The sequence below is a fragment of the Lynx canadensis genome, chromosome E1, assembly GCF_007474595.2.
Source record: "Lynx canadensis isolate LIC74 chromosome E1, mLynCan4.pri.v2, whole genome shotgun sequence".
Lineage (NCBI taxonomy): Eukaryota > Metazoa > Chordata > Mammalia > Carnivora > Felidae > Lynx > Lynx canadensis.
The window spans coordinates 41,718,157-41,735,508 of NC_044316.2; the positions used below are offsets into that span (position 1 = coordinate 41,718,157).

Consider the following 17,352-nt stretch of genomic DNA (forward strand, 5'->3'; position numbering starts at 1 on the left):
TGATGCTAGACCAGACAGAATGGGTGCGTGCCCCACGGGAGCAGACCTGTCAGAAGAATGCCAGGAGTAGGTGGCTTTCCTGAGAAGGGTCCTAAATGTTAGGCCTTTCCCCAGCAGACATGTAAATGCCCCATTCAGCCTAATACTCTTAATAACTTGCTTGGCCCCAAGCAGAGAAGACACTGAACATCCTGGGGGCAGGTGGAGGAGGCAAGCCCTGGCAGGGCCCTATTCTCTTTCCGGCACCCTGAGCAATTCAGCTTTGGCCCAGAGTTGCAGACCCAAAGAAGCAGCCTCCCTCCTCTGTTGTCACTGAAGTGTGCCCTTGGGGAGAGGTTGCACCACCTTCTACCCTGGCCCTAACACTACCTGTCACCCCCAACTCTGGGTCCTTGCACTGACCCAGCTCTCACTAAATAAGGAGGGGGGTGCTTTATATGGGTACCACCTGGGCAGTAAAAGCCGCTGTCAGGGTCCCTTCCAGGCCCCCTCTGTGCAAATCACTCACCAAGTCCCAGTTCCCTCCCCACCCCGACCCCCCTGCACTCACAGGCACCGGAGAGAAGTTCATCATCTTTAGACTCAAGGAATTAACAGGGAAGGGTGCAGACTACACCAGGCCCAGGGTTTTGTGGCTCCCAGAAGCAGACCCAGCTACAGCAAACACAACGAAATGGTGGGAAGGGAGGGGGCAGTTATCAGATTTGGTCTTGAACTTGGTCGGGGCGGGGGGGGCTGGAAAAGTGATTATCCTTGGGGCTTGGGAATGAGGAACAGCAAGAAGAAAGCTGTTTTAGGGGGGCCTTGGCAGACCTAGAGGGGTAGCCCCAACCCCTGGAGCTCATAGTTGAGAGGGAAGGGAAATGAGGCCCCTCCCCTCAGTGCTGAGGACAAGGCACTTGGCTCAGTCTCCTTCTGCCCCACCCCCATCCATGGAAGAGATAGGGTCCTTGTCCCCTGGCTCCTTTTAAGAGCCCAGAGGCTGTTCTCTGTTGAGCCTCTGGAAGAAGCTTTTGCCAAACTCGTAAGTGCTGATCATGATGGCACAGGAGGGGGCAGCCTTGATGATCCTCGGGAGAAAGCCTGCAATGGGAGACGGAGATTAGGGTCAGAGGTCAGGGTCCTGGGAGGGGCCCAATCCTTCCAAGTTTGGACAAACACACACAGACACTCACCTGCAAAGAGTCCCCTGGTGCCAGACTCAGCCCGGATCCTCCGCAGCAGCAGCCAGGTGGAGTCGGCGTGTGGGGGCGTCACTGCAAACGTAAGGCACAGCCCAGTAAGACCCCGCTTGGGCCCCCACCTGCCTGGCCCCACACCAGCCAGAACCTTCACCTCTCACAGCCTCCACCGCGCCCAGTGCGACCTGGCGTTGCGTCTTCACCACGTCAAAGGGTAGAGTCAGGATGGCCGCCACCTGGTGGGGTAGGGAGAGAGCTGGTCTCCGTTCCCAGGACCCCCATCCCCCGCATCCAGCCAGGGTCTGCCAACCTTAACTAGGATTTCACCAGGGAGGGCGAGCTTGCTCCTCAACAGGCAGCCACCTGCTGCTACACGAGCACTCTTCTCTTGAGCACCTCCAACAACCCTCAGGCCTCCCAAGGACACATCCACTGGCCTCACTCCCTGTCCGATCAACTCACCGTCCCTGAGATGCCGCCAGCCACAAAGCTGATGCCCACGGATGTCTGGTCTTTTGGCCTGAGCCCGCTCAACCAGCTCTTCACCAGCTCATAGTTGAACCAGTACAGGGCTTGGGGGCGCAAGGATACGCTCATTAGAGTTGGAGAGGGCAGCAGGGTGGCCCCAGACCTCCCATTTTCCACTGCCGCACAATGTGACCAGCCCTCCCTCCTGGTAACCAAGACTGCTCGTTACGTGCCAGTTTCTGTAACGGGCCCTCTGCAGAAATTTACTTCTGAAAACCTGGGTGAATACCCTGCCTGCTGGCCCCATGGCACAGATGAGATATCCAAAGCCCAGAGAAGCCAGGTGACTTCAAAGTCAGTAATAGCACAACTGGGATTTAACTGCAGAACTCTTGTGAGTCATCCAAAGGCTCCGTTACCCCAGCCCCTGCACCCCTGATTCCTACCTGAAAAGGGCACATCCCGAAGGGCAGTGGGGCCCCAGCCCAGCCACAGCGAGCGCCAGCCGCCCTGAGCCATGGCAGCTCGGACACAGGCACCCAGCTCCCGGTAGGACACGTGCTGAGCCTGCAGCTTTGTCCGCACCAGCTCCAGGGGGCTGATCACAGTCACGGTTCCCACTAGGGGGAATAGTGGGGAGAGGTCAGCTCACAGGGCCCAACGGCAACCTGTCCCAGGCTCTGGGGGCCCAAGAGATCCCTCTACCCCTAAGCTGCCAGACATTGGAGCTGGAAGCCAGAACCGGACTCAAGCGCAGGTGGGGGTCAGAGAGAGAGATCAAGGGCCCAAGGCTGTGCTCACAGCGGGCTAGTGCGCCAGCCACCATAGGTGCGTAGAGGTCGGAAGTCAGGGCTCGACCACAAAGGAAGGCCTTGAGTTGGTCATAGGCGGTGAAGTAGATGGCAGTGGCCGGCACAGTCATAACCCTGGGAGTGTGAACAGAGGTTAGCTGGGACTCCCAAAGCCTCCCAAACCTCCCAGGCCTCCCCTGCCCCAGTCAGCCAACAGGAGAGGAACGGGTCAGAGGAGTCCAGGAAGGAAAAGCAAATACACAAGCTGGGATACTCACAAGGTGGCTGGGAGGCCGCTCCACAGGGTCCTAGTGCCTTCATGTCTCACGATCTTCACAAAGGCATCCTGGCCAAGCAGACACCAGTCCGCAAGGAGGAAGGTGAAGAAGCTCCGTGAGGGGGCTAACCCATACTTGGCCCCAGCCTGATGCCCTCGCCTCTGCCCACTGCCCGGAGTCCTGGCGGTAGTCGCTCAGGCCCCCACACACTCAATCACCCACTTAGCTCCAAGTGAACTCTTGCCCACCCTCCAAAACCTCATAGCGACGATACCTCCTCAGGGAAGCCCTTCCCAAACTGAACCGGCCACCCCTACTTGCTTTGCGTCGCTCATTCTTTTCTGAGTCTGCAGCGTGACCAATGCAAAGCCCTCAGGAATGCCTAGAGACACGGTTGAGGGCACAACTCACCAAGGTGCCCGTAAAACGCGTGGGGTCCTGGAACCAGGTGGCACAGCGGGCACCATTTGGGCACAAGTACAGGGGCTCCAGGACACCATTGCAGTACAGGAGGCACTTCCCTGTGGATCGGAGAGAGGAGGGCACTGGAAAAGGGGAGGGGGTGTTAGGATGACTATGCTCTGGAACCCTGCAGGGAGGTGGTGAGCCCCCATCCCTAGAGGGCCAGCAGAGGCCGTGGTCCCTGGGTGGACATTCCTGACAGAGGGCTCGCTAACAGGACCTGGAAGTGTGTGCTAGGGCTGTGGAGCTCTCGGGTCCCCTGGGGACACTCCCTCCCCTGGACCTTCACAAGCTCCCTGTGGCTTGGGGAACTCACATTTGGCGTAGGGGAGGCTCCAGAGTCTGGAGGAAGACATCAGCTCTAAAATACAAGGCAGTCCCTTAAGTCAGGAGAACCCCCCCACCCGCTCCAGGGACCCCATCCCTGGAAGACCCTTGTTTTACCCAGGCACCACCCCATATTGGCTCCAGGGTCGGGCACTCACCACCGGCCACGGAGGGGCGCTGAGACTGCAAGCGTACCTTCACCACGTCCAGGGGTGTCACTGGGGGGAAGACAGCAGGTCTGAAGTCTCCTTAAGGACCCCAACCCTGACCCCTCCTCCAGGACCAGGTCCCCTCCAATCTTTGGTCTGCCCTAGTCCCCAGCTGCCCCCACCCCACCTCCCCAGATCTTACTGAAGAGGGAGGTGACCACAGCCCCGGTGCCTGAGGCCACCATTTGTTGGAGGGGGCTAATGCCCCCGGGGTTCTGGTCAGCCATCTTGTAGCTTCAATTCTGAAAAACAAACCGTCAACTGGAGTCCCAACTCACAAAACACGAGTCAGTGGGAAGGGAAGAAAGGGATTTGACCCAGCCCTTCATCCCAATTCACTCACTTAACATGAATTCAAACGATCCTCACGATAACCTTTTAAAGCAGTTGTCAGCTCTACTTTGTCAATTGAGAAACAGAGATTCACAGAGGTAGGGTGACCTGACCAAGGTCACTGTGGGAATAGTTAGGAGGGAAGCCTGGGGAGTTACTCACTGGTTAAGAGGCAATAATGGCCCACTGCCATTTCCTCATCTAAGCAACACGGAATTACCGTGCCCCTTCCTCGGGGCAGGCACCTGGTTTGGCCCTGGGGACCCAAAGATCAAAACGTCTGAGCCGATCCCCAAAGCCCCTGCCTCTCGAGGCAGGCACTTGGGAGCTCCGAGTCACCGGGCCTGAAAGGTGGGGCCGAGCAATGAGGGAAACGTGTAAACAAATCTGATGGTCACGAAAGGACCGTTCGCTCTCTGGGGACTGCAGGCGAGGTTCCAGGCCCTCCCCCTCACCCTCCCCCCGAGGCCGGAAGGGCCCGTCCCCAGGCCTAGATGGGAAGGACAATCTCTCTGCTCTCTTCCCAAGACAGAGGCGGGGTTGTTCGGCCGAGAGGGCGGAAAGTAGGTTTGGAGAGACAGGATCTCTCCTTGTTCCTCGGGCACGCCGGTCCCGCGCTCAGCGGACGCCCGGTGGGACCGAGCAGGTCGGCCCGACCGCTCACGACTCCAGGCCCCCAGCCCAGCTCAGGCTCCCCGGGACCTCGGAAGGCCCACCTCCAACCCCGCCCCGAGCCGGGCCCTCAACCCCGGTCCAGCTCCTCCCACCTGGCTCCAGGCCGGTGCTCGCGCTGCGCGGCGCCCAGGGCCCAGCGGGCCCATGGCGGCTCCGCGGCCGGTGCAGGGTCCGCGCGCGCTCGACCCGTACCAAGGCCGACTTGAAAAGCAGCAGAGCCCGCCCCGCCTCCGGACCGCGCCGCGAGGCCCCGCCCCCCGCCGGCCGACCTGCCGCAAGCCCGGAGTGCCGCCGGCCCCGCCCACCCGCAGAGGTTCTGGGACCCGCAGAGCCCCAGTCCCGCAGCCGAGGGAGGGTGCGCCGCAGGTTCCCCGCCGGACCAGCGCCCCAAGGTCGCGGGGTCTCCACGTCGAGCGTGACGGAGGCAGCACCGCACTTAACAGCGTGGTCTTACAAACTCCATCCCACCAGTACGCTGGCCGAGCGCTGCCCGGGAAGTCCCAGCTCTTCCCTTAACTTTCCAGACCAGCGTGGGTAACGCGCTCTCCCGCTCTTCCTCGGTGTCCTCATCTGCGGAGCCGGCAGGGATTTGAATCAGTTCTTCCGAGGCCACGGGGCGATCATAGTGATGGCATATATCTATCCGCCGGGCTCCCTGCGGAGTTTTCCAATTTAGTGATGACCTACGGAACAGAAATTAGCATTATTCCTATTTTACAGATAATCGACTGAGGCGCTGCTCCACAGCCTCTTGCCAAACTGCTGGGTACCGTGCGCGTGGGCGCTGGGGTTAGAAGAGTTGTGACTCGGACCAGGCCGGCTGGACAGAGAAAAGGCTGGCCCGGGAGCCAGGAAACACAGGGTCCGCCGGACTCCATTTAGGCTGCATCCCACCACCGTGTGTGACCTTGGGCAAGTTACACCACCACTCCGGGCCTCGGGTTCCTCCTTCCCACAATGAAAGTGTTGAGTAGGAAAGAAGGGGACCGGCATTTTTGCGTTGGCTACTGTCACGTTGTTACTTTGTCTAAGTCCCCAAGGTTTTAGAAGTGTATTATTATTTGGGCCCTTTTGATAGAAGAGGAAACTGGGGCTCAAAGTTAAGTGCCTTCCAGGTACTTTCCCCCTGCACTGGGGGGGTGCCGCACTGGGTGACAGGTAGGCTTAAATCCTGCGCTGACGTCTCTGATCCCGCTTCTCAGAGAGAGACACGTATCTCCCCTGCAAGCCCCGCACCTGAGACCCCCACCACCTGCCTTGCCTTTAAAACTTTTGTGCAGTCGTAATTATCTGTCCGAACACAGAAAAATGAACACGGAGTGCGAACCTGCGCCTTTAAGAAGGGCAGTCCGTGACTTTGACGTCACCAGCTTCTCGGACCTGAAGCCGCCCAGCCAGCCAGCGCACGCGAGGTTAGCACGTGGATTCGAAGGGGCCAACCATCAGCTTTCCCTGAAACTGGCTTTGGGGCTCCGAGAGGCTTGAAAGCCCACGTTTAGGAGCGGGAGAGTGCAAACTCTAACGGGTGAAGTGGCCGCTGGTCGAAAGGGCAGGGGAGAAGGTGCCTTTACATTCCCTTACCCCCCGTCAAGAGGAGGTCTGAAATTACACAAAATCATTTTATAAACTGTATGTATGTAAAGGCGAGAACCAAGCTTCTATTAAGGTCTTTCACAGCCTCCAAGTTACGGTTTACCCAAGCACGTTCCCAGCCAACAACCAAGAGATTACTCTCCCATGATACAGAGGAAGAAACTGAGGGCCTTGTGTGTAATGGCTCCTACCGTGGAGTAGAACCAAGACTTCTCTCAGCAATCTCCCATTTTGCAAATAAGAAAATGGAGGCGGGAGAGGTCACAGTCACACCAAGGTCACTCAAATGAAAGAGCCAGAATTCAAACCCCCAATTGCCTGAGTCCAGAGGAGCTCTCACCCCACCCCGTTCAGAACCAAGTTTCTCTGCTCCCTGCAGTGACCTGCTCACCTGTTGGAGGTTTTATCTACTCAGGCTTTGGGCTCAAGAAATCCAAGAAATGCAGCTTGTGCCTCAAGATCAGAGCACGTGGGAGGCAGGGGCCAGCGCCACCTCTAGCAAATATCTTAAAGCCTCTGTGCCTTAGCTTTCCCCTTTATAAAATGAGCTGATGGGGATAATAATGCACCCACCTCATAAAACACTATGTGAGGTTTTAATAAGTTAATAGTAAGTTGATAAGTTAATAGCTGTGAAATACTTAGACCCTTGCCTATCCTATGGCAAGCACTCAATGACTATTATTATTGATTGCCCATCCCCAGGACCTGTGGCACAGAATGTTCTAGAAAGAGCCTTTAGAGCATCCAAGTTCTGGTTCTACCTCTGCCTCCAAATGCAGACACAGATAGTAATAATTCCTGAAACACCTCCTTGCCCAGAGCCAAAATCATACAGCTGCAAAGTAGCAGTCAGAACCAAACCTGGTGACCTCTGAGCCTCAGTTTTCACCCACAGTAGAATAAGGGGCTTGCATTCCATTTCTGGTTTTCTTCTTGCAGGAGGAGGCCTGTGAGATTTATCGCTATGCCTCAGTTTCTTCATCTGAAAATAACAATGGTGTCATTCGTCCTGCCTAACTTACAGACTCCTAGCTAAAGTCACATCTGTGAAAGCCCTGTGGAGAGTCGACAAATGGCTCTGTGGCTCCTGACAGGATCCCTGAGTTGATCAGATCACGGTCCCTGCCTTCCCCCACCGGTAAATGCTTTGAGCCGGAGAAAACCTTGGGACGTCACTGGTGTGAGCAAAGCCCAGTGCAGTGGCAGCAGTCTGGACAGGTGGGAGGGCTTATCCGGGGGCAATGAGGCACCACTCAAGCTACTGGATGCATCTCCCAAGGATGGTCGTGGCAGCTGCAGGGCGGATCAGGAGCCTTGAGATGCCCATGAAGCTCTGGGGCCCTGGCTAGACTCACCTGCCCAGAGACCTGAGGAGGAAGCAGCCATTGTCCCGGCTGACTTGGCCACAGTTCACACTGACAACACACCCAGTAATCCTTCCAGAGGCAGCATGTGGCCCCACATGGCCATCACCAGCCTCCTCATCAGATGGAGAAACAGAAACTCCTTTCAATCATAAAAGGAAAGAAAAGAGCCCTAGGAGCTGTTGTGGGGACTGAAGGCTAAGTCCTTGCCTGGCCCTGGGGGAGTGACATCAACAGAAGGTAGTTTATCGTGAGATTGAATTCTTCCATACAAGCCCTGCAGGGGGACAGTGCTACACCCCCCCTCCAAGCTTGCACTCCACCCCCCCCCCCGGCATCTGGGAAGACATTTGTGGGGCCTAAGTCATGCTTATGTCCTTCCCATGGACCCCACCAGCACCTATGAGCTCACAGCCAGCACCTGTCTCCACCTGGAGCTGTCTTCCTGGAGGCCGGGCCCACAGTTGCAGGCCCACTGAGCTGGACAGAAATCCAAACTCCAGGCTCAGCGCTAAATGCCAAGTCAGATTTTTGATTGGACCTTGAGGGCAGGAAGGGGTGGGTGAGTTGCAGAAAACTATATTGGGCCAATCGGAGAAAATTGAGTAAGGCCCGTATAGTAGATATTACCTCATCGGTGTTAAATTTCTTGAGTGTGCTAACCGTGCTGTGGTTTCGTAGGAAAATGCCCTTGTTCTTAGGAAACACACGCTGAAGTGTTTAGGGGTGAACATCTGCAATGTAGTCTCAAACGGCTCAGCAAGAATAAAGAGAGATAAAACCAATGTAGCAGAATGGGAAGAACCAGTGAATCAAGGCGAAGGGCATATGGGTCCTCATTGTACCATTCAGGCACTTTTTCTGAAGTTTTTGAAGTTTTCAAAACAAAAAGTTGGTGGGGAAAGGGATTTCTCCCTCTGAAATACTTAAAGGGCCAGAAAGCACCAAAGCTGCCTTCTTTTTTAAAATTTTTTAACAGTATCTATTTTTTTTAACTGTTATCTATTTTTGAGAATGGGGGGGGGGAAGGGCAAAGAGAAAGGGTGACAGAGGGTCCAAAGTGGGCTCTGTGCTGACAGCTGAGAGCCCAGTGTGGGACTCAAACTCATGAGCCGAACCGAACCGTGAGATCATGACCTGAGCTGAAGTCGGACACTTAACCGAGCCACCCAGGTGCCCCAAAGCTGTATTTTTTTTTTTTTTTTTGGAGGTTTAAAAGATACCCGTAATAGTTAGGATCAACCCACCCGGGAAAAGGCATCTGTTCACAACACCTCTCGGTCCCCCACCACTGCCGTCTCCAGCACCCATGCCCGAGAGGGTGAGTTGGGGAGTTTCTGGACACCCAAGGCTTCACTGAAGGGACCCTAGGTGTAGTCTGAGGAAATGGCCCCAGAGGGAAAGGGTCCTGACAGACCCTCTAGAATTGCCTCCCTCCACCCCTATCCCAGCCCGACTCCCAGAGCTCTTAGGGACAGGCTCTCTCCTGCTCAGCTCAGAGAGTTAAATTAAAAAGCAGGGCTGGAGAAGGTATTGGGTAGTTGTTCTCGTCCTGAGCGCTACCGCCCCCTAGGGGACATCTTGTGAATTTATGAAGCCGTTTGTAGTTCTCACAAGACTGGGGCTCCTGGAGTTTGATAGAAGGCAGGAGGGAGACGTTAAATGTCCTATAAAGTGTAGGAAGGATATCCTGACGCAACCAGGAATTGTCCTGCACACCACTCAATCTTCCTTTGTCTTTCTGGCCACCCACATACATTAGAAACACATTCATAATTATCTGACCTAGAGGCCAGCCCTATTTCACCCACATCTTTTGTAAATGCTTTATTTTTTATTTTTTTAACGTTTATTTATTTTTTTTGAGACAGAGAGAGACAGAGCATGAAGGGGGGAGGGTCAGAGAGAGAGGGAGACACAGAATCCAAAATAGGCTCCAGGCTCTGAGCTGTAGGCACAGAGCCCGAAGCGGGGCTCGAACTCACAGACCGCGAGATCACGACCCGAGCCAGAGTCGGACGCTCAACCGACTGAGCCACCAGGAGCCCCTTTTGTAAATGCTTTTAAAATATATTGAGTTTTCCAGGAATAAAACTACCCTGCAATCCTACAGAAGATTTGGCTATATAAAATCATTTTAACGCTTATTTGTCTCCATTAGAACTTTATCAAGGGTAATTCACCATTTCAGAAAATCTTGTCTCCTTGGCCACCTGGCCCGTGTGAGCTGAGTTGCTAACACGACACTCCAGCACTGAGTCTCCATTTACAGTTGCCAGTGATTCATTGCCAGGGATTCCTGTGCATTTACAAGCTTCTGTTCTCTCATGCAGTCAAGCCTGAGCTTTCACACGCAGAAACGTGTATTATTTTATTCTAAATTATTTGTTTCTAATTATTTGTTTTTCCTCTGTATTCCACTTTGAACTTTATATACACTTCTAACGACACGGTGCCTAGGAAAATGGTATTATCTATGAATTTCATTTCTGAAAATTTGTTAAAGGAGGGTGCAAAACATGTATTACCAAAAGCAGGCTTTGGATCTGTTTCTACCGAGAACCTCAGAAAGGACCCTGAGAGTTTACCAAGCACGATCCGGCCTCATGTGGTATCATCGCCTTCTGGGGGCTGCAAGTTGTGCCTCTCAGTGTGACGAATGCTATCTAGGGTACATTGGCTACCAGACCAGAGTGGCCATGCCAGAGCTGAGCCCAAACGGAGGCGGAGCCGTCCCAGAGGGGCCTGGACCAAAGGGCTGACTGTGTGCATCTCCTTTTTTAAATTTTTAATTTGTTCTCTCTCTTTTTTTTTTCTTTTTAGCTATTTTTGTGTATTTGTTTCTTGCCAGCTAGTGTTGTAGGCACTGGGATACAGCAGGGACCAAGTCACATAAAGTCCCTGCTCACACTTTCTAGTGCAGGAGATACAAACAAATGAGTACTTTTTTTTTATTTAAAAAAAAATTTTTTTTAACGTTTATTTATTTTTGAGACAGAGAGAGACAGAGCTAGAACAGGGGAGGGGCAGAGAGAGAGGGAGACACAGAATCGGAAACAGGCTCCAGGCCCTGAGCTGGCAGCACAGAGCCCGACGCGGGGCTCGAACTCAGGACCGTGAGATCATGACCTGAGCCGAAGTAGGAAGCCCAACCGACCAAGCCACCCAGGCGCCCCACAAATGAGTAAATTAAGACAATTGCAGACAGTGAGTAACTCCTGAGGGCAATACAACAAGTCACGTGATAGAGAGGGCCAGAGATGGTCCAAAGAAAGGGAGAACTAGGGGGTCAGGAGCACCGATGGAGACTGACCCCTGACCCCGGGTGAGGACCGAGGGAAGGTGGAGCAGGCTGGGATGAAAGGAAGTGCCCAGGTGGGGGGCAGGAATGTCGCAGTAACTTCCATGGAAAGACTATTGTGATAGTTACAAACACAGGCTTTGGATCAGCCGTGGATTCCGTTTCTGACTTCACCCCTTCCCAACGACATGACCCCAGTAAAGTTGCTTAACATCTGAGTCTTTCTTTCTTCACTGTAAGACAGGGGTAATAACTGTACCTACCTCGCACGGTTATGTTAAAGATGAAAAGAGAAGCTTGTACAGAACCTCGATAGAGGTTGTGTGAAACTCGATAGAACGTTAGCGGGATCCACTGTTTTTGAAAAAAAATTTTTTTTTTTGTTTATTCATTTTTTGAGACAAAGAGACACAAAGTGTGAGTGGGGGAGGGGCAGAGAGAGAGAGAGGGAGACACAGAATCTGAAACAGGGTCCAGGCTCTGAGCTGTCAGCACAGAGCCCGGAGCAGGGCTTGAACTCACAAACCGTGAGATCATGACCTGAGCCAAAGTCGGACGCTCAACCGGCTGAGCCACCCAGGCGCCCCTACAGGACCTGCTTTCTTAAAACACTGAAATCAAGTACACCAGCGACCATCCTAGCATACAAGATTGAATGAAAGTCCCCTGAAGGGCACTTGAGTACAGATTTCTCTGCTAACTTGTTGGAAGAATTTGTCTCTGTTCTCGGCCTGGGCTCGTTCATCTTTATAATAGAATAATATTCCAGGCCCTACTTCCCTCCCAGGACTCCTGAGTGGTTAAGACAGATGAAATGTGTAAAAGGGATTTGTTACCAGGAAAGGGTGCTGGGGTTGGGGATGGGCGGCTCCTTCCACCCTCCCGCCTTCCTTCCTTGCAGCCGCCTCCTCTCTGCCCCTCCTCAGGCTCCTGGAGATGACTGTGACTTGACCTCTCTGAGCTGTTTGGGGAGAGCGGTTTCCTCACGTAGGCCCTGGCCTGGTGCTTCAGAGCTAGATCATCAGATTAACAAGAGGAACCCCTCTGATGTCCTAAAAAGAATTCCTCCCATTTTTAATGTGGCAGTTTACAAGGCCTCTTCAAACCCATCATTCTTGTTGAACCTCACATGACATGAATCTCACATGTCGGGGTTATTATGGACCCATTTTACAGATGAGGAAACTGAATCTTGGAGGAATGAAGTGACCTGTCCAAGTGACTTTAAGCGGGTACTTCTTGGCCTCTACGGTGTCTGCCTGGAGAAGGGCCAGCAGCGCTCAGTGGGCTGGAAGGACTGGGAGGGAGGACTGGGCTGAGCTGGTGTTAACATCCAGTAGAGCCTGGTGCTACGGGCAAAAGCTCTGATTGACTTGGACTCAGCACGGACCCCACCACTTGGGACTGGGTGACCCTGGACAAGGCCCTTAGCATGTCATGTATCTGTGAAATGGAGATACCACTCTGCAGTGTTGTTATAAGAACTCAGTGATGGGCTACAAGCATTCAAAACACTGTCCTGATTCTTCTGGGCTCCACTCTGCCCCCCGGGTCTCTAAGCTCATTATCCTCCCAGCTCTAGTGGTCAATGAGTCAACAACCCAAACTGCCCTTCCATGTCCACCACCCAACCTGTTCAGTTGCTGCCCTTGACAAACTCTGGGCTCCAGCTCCTGGAGGCCATCAGCCGTGCGCCCAGCGCAGCTGCCCCCGGGGGATTCTCAAGTTCAGAAAAAGGCACAGGGTGGGAAGGGTACTCCACGTACCTTGAATGGCATGACAGTGGCCGGACCACCAATGGGGCCCAGCTTCTCTCAAGCCTTGCGGCTCAGGGTCCACCCCCTCCCAGGGCAGGGACTGGACATCTTTACATGTGGGCCCAGGGGAGCTGGGGAAGGGTTTGAAGGACCTGAGCCCCTCTCTTGGCTTTGGCTGCATTTTTAAATTTTTTCACTCTAGTGGGGTCAGATTTTACATCACTGACTTTGTAAATTAAAAAAAAAAAATTTTTTTTTAAATTTTTTTTTCAACGTTTTTTATTTATTTTTGGGACAGAGAGAGACAGAGCATGAACGGGGGAGGGGCAGAGAGAGAGGGAGACACAGAATCGGAAACAGGCTCCAGGCTCCGAGCCATCAGCCCAGAGCCTGACGCGGGGCTCGAACTCACGGACCGCGAGATCGTGACCTGGCTGAAGTCGGACGCTTAACTGACTGCGCCACCCAGGCGCCCCCCCAAAAAAATTTTTTTTAATGTTTATTTTTTGGAGTGAGAGAGAGAGAGAGCGAGCAGGGGAGGGGGCGAGAGAGAGGGAGACACAGAATCTGAAGCAGGCTCCAAGTTCTGAGCTGTCAGCACAGAGCCTGACATGGGGCTCAAACTCATGAACTGTGAAATCATGACTGAGCCAAAGTTGGACGCGTAACCGACTGAGCCACCCAGGTGCCCCTGATTTTGTAAAATTTAACAGAAAAATGAATTCTTTGGTCCTAGATAAATGCAGTTTGGTTGTCCAAATTCTTTCGAACATAGGGATGATGGAGAAGGAAATGACAATTTATTGAGGAACAACTGTGTGCCTGGCCCTTTACATGGACGTGTTAACACATTTGATCCTCCTGAACTCCCTACTGGGTAACTACAGTTAGTCCATTTCACATTTAGGGTCAAAGAAGTAAGCCAAAGTCACCCTACAGGCAGGAGGCAGAGCTGTAACCCGAGATCAGCAGACGGTGACAAGTTCCTGCCCGCCGCTGCTCAGATCCCAACCCATTGTCTTGATTTCCAGGAAAGAGTTGACTCTTGTCCCCTGGCACCGGCCACCCGCCTGTCCCAGAGGCCACTCTGGCTTCCTGTAGACTCCCGGGACCAGTCCTTGCCTTGGAAGTTCACCTCCAGAACATACCATGCTCTCAGGATATACAAAACCGAAACTTTAACCCAGGAATGTGCCCCTCCTCTCCTGTAGGAGGCAGATGCTGGCTTCCACATCTGGATAGGAGAAGAGAAGTCAGCCCATCCTCTCCCATGTCACGTCCCACCCTGACCCCATCTCGGAGGGACTGATTCTTTGGCCACCTCTGCCCTTGTCTGGCTGAGGGAACCTGATGGTTTTCAATCTCGTGATTGCACAGGAGTCAGGACCAGCTGCCCCGGGGGGCGGTGGGGGGGGGGGATGGAGTTCCGGACACTGGGCCAGCAGGATGAGATGGGGTGCAGCCCCGGTGGGGAACCAGGTGGGTTTCTGGGAGGAGAAACCCCGGGGGGGGGCAGGACTAGGGAGGAGAGAGTGAGGTGGGCTGAGGGGCAGGTGACAGTCTCCCAAGCTAAAGTGGGGATGGGGGTGGTGGTGCGATGGGAGGGCCCAAGGGGAAGAATCCCCACAATGGGGGCAGCTCTATTAACTGAGCGTGTACTTGGTTCAGACTGTGCGCTGAGCGCTCTGCAGGCATTACTTGACTCTGATAGGGGAACTGCCTCAGTCTCAGTGTCTGCAATGTGCACATCAGGACTCTGTGGCCGGGCTTATAAGTCACGCAGTTCATAAGAGGAAGAAGAAGTGGAGAATAGTTTCCTCGCCGAGTTCCAGGTTCCTCGTTCCATAAAAAGGGGGCTGAGCAGGATAAGCGGTTCTCAGACCTCAGCCATCTGCAGCTGCAAACGCTCCCCAGCTGATTCCAAAGGGTAGCTGGCATCGAGAACACGGGCTAGAAGATCCCCGATCCCCGATCCCCGGATCCCCGAAGGCCCCTCCAGCCAGAGCCTCTGCAAAGCTAAGGAATCCACTTCCTCTACCGGCCTTCCCCTCCCCCATTCATCCCTCCCCTCCCCCCACCCATCCTGCATCCACCCCACAACTGGATTTGAGGGTACCACCTAGCATCACTCTCCCCAGGGTCAGTGGGGCCGTCACAGCTCCCTGTAGACTTGGAATCTCGCAGTGGACAGGGAGCAGGGCAGTGCTCACTCACTGCTCAGATGGCTACACTGAGCCCAGAGGCGAAGCAAGAATTCCCAAATGCACACTGATTTAGAAATACGGGGGTGGGGTGGGGGACTGGGTGGCTCAATTAATCCTCCGATTCTTGGTTTCAGCTCAAGTCGTGATTTTTCCGTACGTGGGATTGAGCCCCAAGTCAGGCTCTGTGCTAACAGCATTGAGCCTGCTTGGGATTCTCTCTCTCTCTCTCTCTCTCTCTGCTCCTCCCCCACTCATGCTCGCTTAGGCGCGTGCTCTCTCTCTCTCTCTGTCTCAAAATAAACTAACATTTAAAAAAAAAGAAATGCAAGGGAAACTCACAGAAGAAACTTAAAGGGTTTGAAAGTGGATGTCTGGGGCAGGAAAAGAAACAGGACAAGAGGACCGTTTTGTGCCTACCATTTGGTGAACATTTATATGCATGTTACTTTTTGCTAAAAATAATAATTGATTTGGGGCGCCTGACTGGTTCAGTCGGTGGAGTGTGCAACTCTTGACTTTGGGGTCATGAGTTCGAGCTCAAAGTTGGATGCAGAGATTACTTGAAAAACATAGTAACTGATTAAAACACAGCAACAAAGAAAGTGACCTGCCCACTGGCACTGGGCAAGTTACAGCCTATGCCTATGCTGGGACAGGAACCCGTGTCTCCTGATTTCCTCCAGTAGCTCTGTTGCCAAACATCCTGCCACAGCCTCTGGCCTGGCCACTGACCCGGTCCCAGGTCCCCTCCCCCACACTATCCAGAAGCCTGCAGGGCCTAGCAGAGTTCCATAGGCTCACCAGTCAGGTGCCTGATGATGAGGGCAGGCGCCAACAACTGCTCACCCCAAGGTGACTCAGGCAGGAAGGGGAAGGAGTAGGTGTGAGGGAGGAGAGGCTGTTTCTGTGCCCTCACTCCAAACTTAATCTTCAGGGCCGCCAGATCTGGCAAGTAAAAATGTAAGATGCCCAGTTAAACTTGAATTTCAGACACACAGTGATTATTTTTTTTAAGTGTAAGTATGTCTCAAATATTGCATGAGATGTACTTATACTAAAAAAAATTTCTGGGTCACCTGGGTGGCTCAGTCGGTGAAGTGTCCGACTTTGGCTCAGGTCATGATCTCGTGGGCTGCAAGTTCAAGGCCCGGGTTGGGCTCTGTGCTGACAGCTTGGAGCCTGGAGCCTGTTTCAGAGTCTGTGTCTCCTCTCTCTGCCCCTCCCTCACTCACACTCGGTCTCTCTCTCTCTCTCTCAAAAACAAATAAACATAAAAAATTTTTTTTAATTTTTTTCTTTTTTTAAAGTTTATTTTTGCAGAGAGAGTGAGAGAGAGAGAGCATGAGGGGGGAGGGCCAGGGAGAGAGGGAGACACAGAATCTGAAACAGTCTCTAGGCTCTGAGCTGTCAGCACAGAGCCCGACGCGGGGCTCGAACTCACGGACAGCGAGATCATGACCTGAGCTGAAGTCGGACGCTCAACAGACTGAGCCACCCAGGTGCCCCTAAAAAAAATTTTTTTAATAAAAAATTTTCATTTCTACTCTGAGATTCAAATTTAACTGGGAATCTTATGTTTTATCTGGCAACTCAAGAGCTTGGGGGTGAAAGGCCCCATCCCTGGGGCCCTTGTGGCTCTTCTGTGGGGGCAGAACAGTAACTCTAAGTGAAGAAAACCCTGCAGGGTGATTGGAAGAATCAGGGAGAGACTGAGAGAACTGGAAGGAAGGAAAGAGAGGGAAGCCGCCCAGTCCTTTATCCAGACCATCGCCTCTGAAAACAGCCATGGGCCTGGCCTGGAGGAACCTCTTCACCAGGGAGATACATCCAGGGACCTCTCCATGCCAGACTTCTCAGTGGAACCTCCTGTCACCTTCGGTGCCTCAACACTAGCACCTGAGGTCATCCAGCTGGGGCTGTAGTAAGAATAGAAACAGACCATATTTATAGAACATATCTATAACTTCTTAAACCAGAGGAAAGGGGAAAGGCAGAAGCCACACAGGAAAAGACCGATCACTAGATTTCCGATGACATAACAAAGACACAACTTGTGACCACAAAAGAAAACATAAACCGGGGTGCCTGGGTGTCTCAGTCAGTTAAATGTTCGACTTCAGCTCAGATCATGATCTCACAGTCCGTGAGTTCAAGCCCCACTTCGGGCTTTCTACTGTCAGCGCAGAGCTCACTTCGGATCCTCTGTCGCCGCCCCCTCTTCCCTTCCCCTGCTCTCTCTCTCTCTCTCAAAAATAAACAAACATTAGAAAAAAACCCATAAACAAGGATAACAGACAAATGACGGATTGAGAGTAGATATCTGCAACATATAAAATATTCAGAATACATAAAGAGCTCCCCCAGTTCAACAGGAAAAAGACAAACACTGAAGAAAAATAAAGAATA

General features: G+C 53.1%; 1 protein-coding gene across 3 annotated transcripts; it reads right to left on the bottom strand.

Annotated features, from left to right (window-relative positions):
* Positions 1 to 557: 557 nt before the first annotated feature.
* On the bottom strand, positions 558 to 4,924 carry SLC25A39 (solute carrier family 25 member 39). Of its 3 annotated transcripts, none has more exons than XM_030295440.1 (12): positions 4,817 to 4,924; positions 3,859 to 3,958; positions 3,666 to 3,725; positions 3,497 to 3,541; positions 3,130 to 3,239; positions 2,719 to 2,786; positions 2,451 to 2,575; positions 2,096 to 2,269; positions 1,644 to 1,753; positions 1,336 to 1,417; positions 1,176 to 1,256; positions 558 to 1,083 (listed from the first exon to the last, which is right to left on the bottom strand). In XM_030295440.1, the coding sequence occupies exons 2-12, from the start codon at positions 3,941 to 3,943 to the stop codon at positions 968 to 970; spliced, it is 1,056 nt and encodes a 351-aa protein (XP_030151300.1). In that variant the 5' UTR covers positions 3,944 to 3,958; positions 4,817 to 4,924; the 3' UTR covers positions 558 to 967. The 3 variants fall into 3 exon arrangements, with proteins under 3 accessions (XP_030151300.1, XP_030151299.1, XP_030151301.1); XM_030295439.1 differs by having other exon boundaries at positions 3,130 to 3,263; XM_030295441.1 differs by lacking the exons at positions 2,719 to 2,786; positions 3,497 to 3,541; positions 3,666 to 3,725; positions 3,859 to 3,958; positions 4,817 to 4,924 and having other exon boundaries at positions 3,130 to 3,218.
* Positions 4,925 to 17,352: the final 12,428 nt, after the last annotated feature.

Coding starts and splice junctions, on each gene's coding strand:
- SLC25A39 (XM_030295439.1), bottom strand. CDS start 3,943: ATGGCTGACCAGAACCCCGGGGGCATTAGCCCCCTCCAACAAATGGTG. Junction 3,726..3,858: donor TGTGGTCACCTCCCTCTTCA/GTAAGATCTGGG, acceptor TCTTCCCCCCAG/TGACACCCCTGGACGTGGTG. Junction 2,787..3,129: donor CGCGTTTTACGGGCACCTTG/GTGAGTTGTGCC, acceptor CTGCTTGGCCAG/GATGCCTTTGTGAAGATCGT.